Consider the following 9,353-nt stretch of genomic DNA (forward strand, 5'->3'; position numbering starts at 1 on the left):
ACCCAAAAGCTTTTTTAGATTTGACAACATTTATCAGTGCAGTTCACAGTGATATGATGGACCCCTATGAACCACTTGTTTTCTGACACCGACAATTCACATTCAAAAAACTCAACAGCAACGTCTCTTCCCAAATATAATACCATAGTTACTCGCAAACATCAACATCTCAAAAGTGCTCATTCTAATTCAGAACAATTTCTTCTTCTACCGGAACTCGCCAACTGTGTGCCACACAAGCAGAAGTTTCCGCCAAAGCACACCAGTATTCCGGGGCAATGTATCAGTGTTTTAGCTACCTGTTATCTGCGCTTGGCATTCATATTGATTAACAAAACATAAAACTGTACGTTTTAGCCAGCTGTGAACTTTAGTTAGCGAAATTGTGCTAAACCGACGGTATATAATTATTTAGCTTGCAATGTCGGACTACAAAGAAGACATGGCACATTGCCCCAGAATACTGCTGTGCTTCGGCAAAAACCTCTGCTTGCGCCAACCCAGTTGCCGAGTTCCGGTAGTAGAATAAATAGTTCTTGATTAAAATGTGCATTTTTGAGCTCTGTTGATGTTCTCATTGAAACGGATGAGATGGATGGATAGACAGTACAGTACTGTAGTGTAGTAAGTGAAAACATTTTTGGGTGAACTATCCCATGTGGAATAATAGTATGCTGATACTATTTTATACTTCTTAGTAAGAATATGTATTATAAATGTATATCAAGTATGCTTCGTATACTTTATTTCACTCGGGCTATAACCTTATAAGTTGGGCTGTATTGCAGTGTACCAGTTGGACTGAAAAATGAAGTAATGTTTCGGGCATGCGTTTTCTAAATGCTGTTTGTACAGAGTTTGAGAAAGTATCTCTGTCTCCTGATATGGTGGCAATTGGATAATGAGGAGTTCAGTGACCTCAGTGGTAAACTGTAGCAGGCGAATGCACCTTGGCAGCCGGTCCCCCATGTCCTGGGAGCATGCACACACTGTAAGCCAAGCGGCCTGTGCTTATCTTTCCTTTGAATGCCGACTGGCTCTTTAATTTTGCTGTAACACAAGTGACTTTAGATAGTGAAAGTTACCGCTTGTCTCTCTGCCAAAAGGCCTTCTAGGCATTTAAGATGGCAAATTACATGCAAATCCATTATCCTGCGACATAAAATGGCTGTCCTTTTATACTAAACAGCACTTAATGTAGATGAAACTTGACATTTTCAGGTTAGCCTGAATGTATATTTTCTGAATTTAAATGTGAGACCACAAAATTGGCAGAACAGTAAACAGATTCTTATGAACATACCAATGACCTATAAATTGTCTGAACATATTGTAATTTCTGTTTTATTTCCATATGCCTTTTGTTATTTCCTTATTCCTCATGGTACTTTTTCCTGCAACTAAAGCTGGCTGCAACACTGCTGAGCCCCCCACACCCCCACCCTCCAAAAGGCATCATTTAAATGAAGATATCAGGAAGCTTCATAAAGCAAGTCCAGGAACATCCAGCCATTTTGTGGGTGGTTTTCCCTACCAGAGCAGTTGAAATGAAAATTGAATGCTCCTGGAAGATACATAAACACATATTCATTCATTGAATCATTTGCGCTTTATCGCCAGACTTTGCAAAGTCTACTTTTATTTAATTTGGCGAAAAAACGAAGCTATTTGGATCTACAGCATAGAGTGACACATTGTTGGCAGGTCCCCTACCCCACAAGACACCACGAGAGCGAGGTGCGTCTAACAAGCTCCCACTGCGCTCCTGGAGAATCTGCGTCAGCGTTACTGATTGCTGGTCAAAACCCAAAAGAGGAGTTTGTGAAATTAGGAAAGCCGGGGGGGGGGGGTGGGTGGAGGGAGAATGGCATCCTGATAGGGCCGGGTCTCTGGGACTGCTGTTTCCCAACCTCGGAGCAGACAGCCAGGGTACACCCTCAAGGCCTTTCTCTCACATCTAAAAGGAGTAGCAGGTGTACAGGTGTGGCACCGGTGTGACACCATGGAGACCGTCGCGTCAGGGCAGGCAGCACACAGGACTGAATGAAAAGAAATGTTTAAGCCTATAATTCTCTCTTCGTGTTGCTTTTTTGTCCTTCGGCCATTTGTCATTCAAGGGTTCGTTGGAGGTCCATTCCACATGCTGCTTGCCACTAAGCACTTAAATGCATCAGGTGCTGTCCTTTTCAGTACACTATCGGATGTTCACTGAATGAAAAAAACAGAAGCATTTCTTAGTGTAAAGGGCAAAGCACATTGTGGTTATGTTGAATGTTGGCCTCTCTTCGCTACACTAGCAGCATACTATAGGAGGGCAACACTGTTACCGGTTATTCCAGTCTAGAAGATAATAGAAGCATTGCTTCACAGTTAATCCCTATAATATTTTCTGACACTATATATTTCTCTCCCTACTTTCTGAGCATGTGATTGTAAGTATGGCTACCATATGCGATATGGAGCCGTTATCAGTGGCTGGTGCTGGATAAGGCATGGAGCTGCCCACACACAGACCGCAACACAAAGTGCTGACTGGTTTGGCTGTGTCTCGGTGTGTCTGCTACAGGCCGTGGGCACAGGCCAGCCGGCCCTGAGGGCACCACACCGTCACCGTCTTTCACTGCAGGGATTGCAACATACTGTAGCGTTTCTGTCCGCTTGTATCTGCAGGAGAAGGGCGAGGGTCACTGGGTGTCCTTCTACCTTTATACGGCACATTCCAAGTGCTTTCATACTATGTTCATTTGATTGATCGTTTTAGATCAGTCCGTGTAGATACACATAAAAATGCGTTGCTGGAACATTTGTAAAGCCATATCAGATCCTGGACAGCTCTGACAGAAATAATATTTCGCTTCAGTTTTTTTTTTGCTCCGGTGGTGGGAGTGGTGGGAGCACAATAAAAATGTTGAATCTTAAAAATGTATCTTTAGTGTTGGAAATACAGAATACATAATACATTTGAAAGAAAAACAGTAATTAGGGTTCAGTGTCATGATTTGTAATTACTCCTGAGAATAATAATTACTCCACAAATGTTGAAATTCTAAAAGCAAATGACATTGTTAGTATTGATTTTATGCTACCCCCACCAATTTTGCTGTTGTCCAAAAAACATTGTTGAATGTTACATGTATTTCATTAAAATTTCAATGTAACAACATTCCAAAATGTGAGTTTATGGTTGGAGTACTAAAGACGTACTAAAGAAATACCCCAGTTTTTCATCAGAATATGTTTTGGTGTTTAGCTGTCATTAGCATATTTTATTCAGCTAAAAGCATGAAGGCAGCAGATATGAATCACCCATTTGGCTTTTATGTGCAAGCTTCATCTCCCTGAATCTTAATCATCTCCAAAGAATTTGATAGATGGTTGTCACAAACTCTGCCTTTTGTTTAAAGTGCACAAAGGGACAGTTCAGTTCTCACACAGTGACCATGGCTATATCTAAGCAAGTTTCACAAACTTTGCGCAATAAACAGTAAGGTGAATCTAGACTGATAACTGCTGTGCCACAGTCTGTCTCTGGTTAGAGGTTATCGCAAATAAGCCCAACAATGTTTGCTTTGTGTTTGCTCATCTCGCTTCTCTGAGCTGCGAGCACACATCACTGATTTACCCAGTGAGTGTTTAGTGCTGAACAGCAGAGCACTGTTACCGAGTGTCCCTGCCTGCCTGTCAGTCTCTGTCAATATACGCATGCACAAGATGGCCAAATTCTATATCCTCTCAGCTCAACAATAGATTGTTTGGTCGTAAACTCATAAAAACTCGTAAAAATCCATGAAACATTGTCAAACGTCATCTATAAACCGTGATAAGAAAAACCGCTCAACACATTTGAGCATTTCATGTTGTACTCCCTTAACATGTACACATTTTTGATGTGAAAATAACATTCTGAAAAAAGACAGTATACTCAGATTTCCTGCGCTGGCAGCAGAAATGTAAGTTTAATTCCAGTGAACTCTTTCATTGTACAAGCGCGTTTGAGAATGACAAGTCGTGTGTCGCTGTGTCTGTTGGATTAGGAGGGGAGACGGAAAAGACCAGAGGAACCAATCAGGACTGGAGTAGCCACGCCCCAGAGAGTCAGGTGAGGGTGCAGGGCACTAAAGTGGCCGTGCAGAAGAGGAGGAACCCAATGACATCACACGCAGAATCTGCCAACAGGCCCAGAGCTCAGGGGAAGACTGGCAAGATAAGAAACTATAATATCAAAGACTAACACATGTCAAAAGTCAAATGGGGAGGTTGTGTTATTTTTTTATATTGAATTTCAAGTCACATGTATGTGGACATCAGTATGCATTTGATCCAAAGTTGATACATTTATGTCCTGACTTGTGTGCTGATGTTTGAAGAAGAACAGACCATGTTTGCAAAAAGCTGGATGATCATGGCCAATGTAAATATCAGCCCATTGATGTTTCAGGGACACATTTTGTAGTCTTTCGGTTCAAACTGAAAATTAACTATGATTTATCATTCATTCTGACGGCATCTCAGCTGCATTAAAAGGAGATATTGACTTCTCCTTTTAGAGTGACTGTGTAAATGATTTTGATTTTGTTCATTGCCTTGGCCTTTAATTCTGGAGGATAGATGTCAGGTAGGACTTTCCAGCACAAGGCTGGAGTGAGCTCAGTCGAGTGATGTTTACCAGTCTGCAGACTGAAACAAGTGCCCAGTCAAAACTGCCATTATTTCACAGAAACTGTAATGGTGGCACCTTTGAAGTGCATCATGTGTGACTGCAGCCAAGAGTTAGGTCTTGTATGTTATAAGTCTGAGTTAACCCAAAAGTATTGGGATTAGTCTAGATGTTTGTTAAATTCATAGCCACTTATGTTAATATCTGGTTCCAGGTCTCATGAAAAACTGGTTACTGTATCTAAACTGATTTTTAAAACATGAAGAATGCACATTTGTATTGTACACTATAATTATTCTATTAAAAATGTATGTTTTCCATTGTCCAACAAAAAATTGTATTTCCCCTAAATGTAATTATTCATTTTGCTGATCCTGGGAGGCCATGGAATTTTGAAAGTGACTGTCCAACTGAAGAAAAAATAGAATTGGCTTGATCCCTTTCACGGACCAGACGGACCAGACATTGGTCAACTCAGTTAGCCGTAGCTTCAGCTAAAGAGGGAAGGTTTGCTACTGTGTCTCCTCTGGTCAGTCAAGCACCCGGAGTCTTCCTGTGCCAGCTGTGCAAGAAGGGCAGTGGTCTGGTGCAGAGACGGCACAGCACAGACCTTACTACACAGACCACAAAACACAGCACAGACCTCACAACACTGACCTCACAGCACAACATTAACCTCACAACACAGCACAGACCTCACAACACAACACTGACCTCACAGCACAACACTGACCTCACAGCACAACACAGACCTCACAACACAGCACAGACCTCACAACACAACACAGACCTCACAACACAGACCTTACAACACAACACTGACCTCACAGCACAACACTGACCTCACAACACAGCACAGACCTCACAACACAGCACAGACCTCACAACACAGACCTTACAACACAACACTGACCTCACAGCACAACACTGACCTCACAACACAGCACAGACCTCACAACACAGACCTCACAGCACTGACCTCACAACACAGACCTCCCAACACAGCACAGACCTCACAACACAACACAGACCTCACAACACAGACCTTACAACACAACACTGACCTCACAGCACAACACAGACCTCACAACACAGCACAGACCTCACAACACAGCACAGACCTCACAACACAACACAGACCTTACAACACAACACTGACCTCACAGCACAACACTGACCTCACAACACAGCACAGACCTCACAACACAGACCTTACAACACAACACAGACCTTACAACACAACACTGACCTCACAGCACAACACTGACCTCACAACACAGCACAGACCTCCCAACACAGCACAGACCTCACAACACAACACAGACCTCACAACACAGACCTTACAACACAACACTGACCTCACAGCACAACACTGACCTTACAACACAGACCTCACAACACAGACCTTACAACACGGCACTGACCTCACAGCACAGCACTGACCTCACAACAGAGCACTGACCTCACAAAACAGCACTGACCTCACAACATAGACCTCACAAAACAGCACTGACCTCACAACATAGACCTCACAACACAGCACAGACCTCACAACACAGACCTCACAACACAGCACAGACCTCACAACACAGACCTCACAGCACTGACCTCACAGCACAGCACAGACCTCACAACACGGCACTGACCTCAACACAGACCTCACAACACAGCACTGACCTCACAACCCAGCGCAGACCTCACAACACAGCACAGATCTCACAGCACAGCACTGACCTTACAACACAGCACTGACCTTACAACACAGCACTGACCTTACAACATAGCACTGACCTCACAACATAGCACAGACCTCACAACACAGCACTGACCTCACAACACAGACCTCACAGCAATGACCTCACAACACAGACCTCCCAACACAGCACAGATCTCACAGCACAGCACTGACCTCACAACACAGACCTCACAAAACAGACCTCAGAACACAGCACAGACCGCACAGCCTGTGGGCTGAAGAGAAGCCCTGCTTGGCTGGGTGTGTGCATGCATGCCCTTGCCCTCCATGTCAGTGATAGGACAGGTTTACAGCTAAAGGTGGGGGTGAAAGGAAAAAGCTTATGTACATGCTAATAAAATTGCTTAGAAAGTAAGTAACCAGCTCTCATAGCAAAGTCCGTCTAAGATTCTTACTTAAAAAAAAATATATATATACACATATATATATGTATATATACATATATACATGTATATATATACATATATGCATATATATATATACATACATACATGTATATATACATATATATGTATATATATACTTTTTTTTTTTTTTTTTTTTTTTTTTTTCAAATCTGGAATGCTCGGTCATATTTGCAGACCCATCTCTTCGCTGGAACATCCATCTTTTTCTCCACTTTGTAGTCCAACAGGTGAGTTCTGCAGTCTCAACATCAGAGGGGGAATGTAGGCACCCAAAACAATAATAAGTGCCCTCCTTCCCTGAGCCACAGTACAGCCAAGTGTGTACCCCCTTCTGTGGCTGTCAGCCAGTCACCCCTGGCATGGAGAGGATTAGACTGCATGGTGGGGCGGTGCACTGTAAACCAATACCTCTGCAGGCTGCACTACTCCAAAGCTTCAGTTGCTTTTCATGCATTGTTACAAAACACATTCTAAAGTACCATTTTCAGAATACTAATTTAAATTGCATATCGTATGTTGATATCATGCTCAATGAAATACGATAGTTTTACTGGTAGACGCCAGATCAGTTGCTGCACTTTGCATTAGTTTGGATGATAGTTGGGATTGGATGACTCAGAATGCTGTACAAGCTGTAAATCCTGTCAGGACCAAATTACTTTTAAGAGCACATGGATACATATGACTCATCTATCCCCTGGGAAGACGTTCAACTCTGATCATTGAATGAGAAGTCAGTTATTTTTTGTTATATTTTTTTTATTTATTTTGAAAACACAAATATTCAGTACAGTAGTAAAGACTGGGACCTATTACATGTGTGCATGCATTTATATTGTGCTTCACATAATTATCTGCATAATCACTTTGATATTTAATATTTGCTGCAATATATTGGTTTGGTCAGTTTTCTGGAAGTGCAACATTTTGTTCTCAAACTTGAACTATAGTAACCCCGGCGACTGAAGCGAATCAGGCCTTTCCTGATTGCGTCACCAACACTGCTGCCCTGGTAACAGGCTCCTCCCATACTCAGCTGTCATCATATCACCCTATATCCTAGCAACACCCATGCGCTTAATGTGATTGGATAAGCCTACACACCTCCACTCTCTGATTCGTTCATTTTGAATCTCATTAGAATACTTGTCAAACAGTCAGAGGCTGGTACGCGCGATTTCACTGCTGGATTTCCTGCTTTTGATGAAACGCTGAACTGAAACAAAATGTTATCATTTAACCTTTCACACTATAGCTTTTCTGTGAATTTCAATCTGCACTTTAGTGTCTAACACTTAGCAAAACTAAAGTGCAATTGTTGAAGTATGAATGCTTTTGTAAAGAGATAGTTTAAGTTGTCAATAAACAGTTAAACATAGAAGTCCCTCATCTGTAAGAAAAAGAAAGGATAAGCCAAACCAAAAATATATATAATAATCATTATATGCCTATTTAAGTGGCAGCATGTGATACTGTAGTAGTCATGGCACTAAAGGTCTCATTTTTGAAATTACTACTGATTGTTTATGGTGTATTTACAGTAGTATGTAAAATGCTATGCCCTTTTGCTATCTCAGACCATCTGGAAACACATATCACTAGCTTCCAATGGCTAAAATATGAGTAATTCTTTACTTTTTCAATTCAATTTAGCTTTTTCCCAGCTGTGTTCAGTCAGCCTAGTTCAATTCTCAGCATTAGAATAATCTGATTATGCAAAAAGGAAAAATAGTTGATGAAAATAGTATTTTTTTAAATTGAGATTTGTGCTCTCTAGCATCCCTATTTCCATGCAAGGTGGCCACTTGATAGCTCTTCAGATCTGCTTTTTTTTCTCATGTTGTGGCTGCTACTAATGCTTTCACTGCCACTGTGCTCTTGTAATAAGTGATGGAAACTACTCAAGTACTTTGTAAAAATTATATGTCAATATGATCCATGATCTACATTTTTAATATGAAGACCATTTGATTTTATATTTCCTTATTCAATTTATCCGAGTGTGCAGTAGTTGTAATTTCAGTTGCACTACATATCCAAACCAGTTAGGACATATTCTGCATTAATGAGAAATATATATATTAATCACCTACAATAATATATACTAGTCATGTCTTGGCTGCACAGACATTGGATATAAATGCAGAAAATGCAAACCATTACCTGTAATCCTCACCTTCAATCGTATGCTCTCAGGTCACATACCTGTTTTAGAGAAAGAATAACAAAAAAGAAAGTTAGTGCAATTACATCGTTTACTGCGATTTAGAAACGTCTCATTGAAAAAAATTAAAAATAATACTAGTAATTCATATTCCTCTAACCGTTTGAAGAATGTTACTCCTGGACGAATTTCGTAATGCAGTCAGACACTGAACAGTGTCCAGAAGTCTCGATGACCTTTTTTCTGCGCTTTGAACTTGATTTGAACACTGAACTTGGCGTTAACCGATAAGATACCTGCTCAGTTAGGGAAGCTGTTTTGTGGATGAATGAACTTTAGTAACCTGAGCTCGGGTTTGTCGAGTTTTTA

The 9,353-nt window shown here is 41.2% G+C and overlaps 1 protein-coding gene and 1 long non-coding RNA gene across 2 annotated transcripts in view; one reads left to right on the top strand and one right to left on the bottom strand.

Moving 5' to 3' along the window:
* The window catches only part of ccdc57 (coiled-coil domain containing 57), a 32,336-nt gene extending 27,350 nt beyond the window's left edge, over nt 1–4,986 (top strand). Inside the window, exon 20 of the mRNA XM_061230912.1 lies at nt 4,035–4,986. Coding sequence (XP_061086896.1) covers nt 4,035–4,231 — 197 coding nt within the window. The 3' untranslated portion in view covers nt 4,232–4,986. The remainder of the gene's footprint in view (nt 1–4,034) is intronic.
* LOC133121616 (uncharacterized) lies at nt 3,928–9,298 on the bottom strand. The gene is made up of 3 exons (XR_009708023.1): nt 9,145–9,298; nt 8,984–9,025; nt 3,928–4,196 (listed from the first exon to the last, which is right to left on the bottom strand). It is a non-coding gene; the product is annotated as an uncharacterized LOC133121616 (long non-coding RNA).
* Nucleotides 9,299–9,353: the final 55 nt, after the last annotated feature.

Source organism: Conger conger, chromosome 2 (assembly GCF_963514075.1).
Source record: "Conger conger chromosome 2, fConCon1.1, whole genome shotgun sequence".
Taxonomy (NCBI): Eukaryota; Metazoa; Chordata; class Actinopteri; order Anguilliformes; family Congridae; genus Conger; species Conger conger.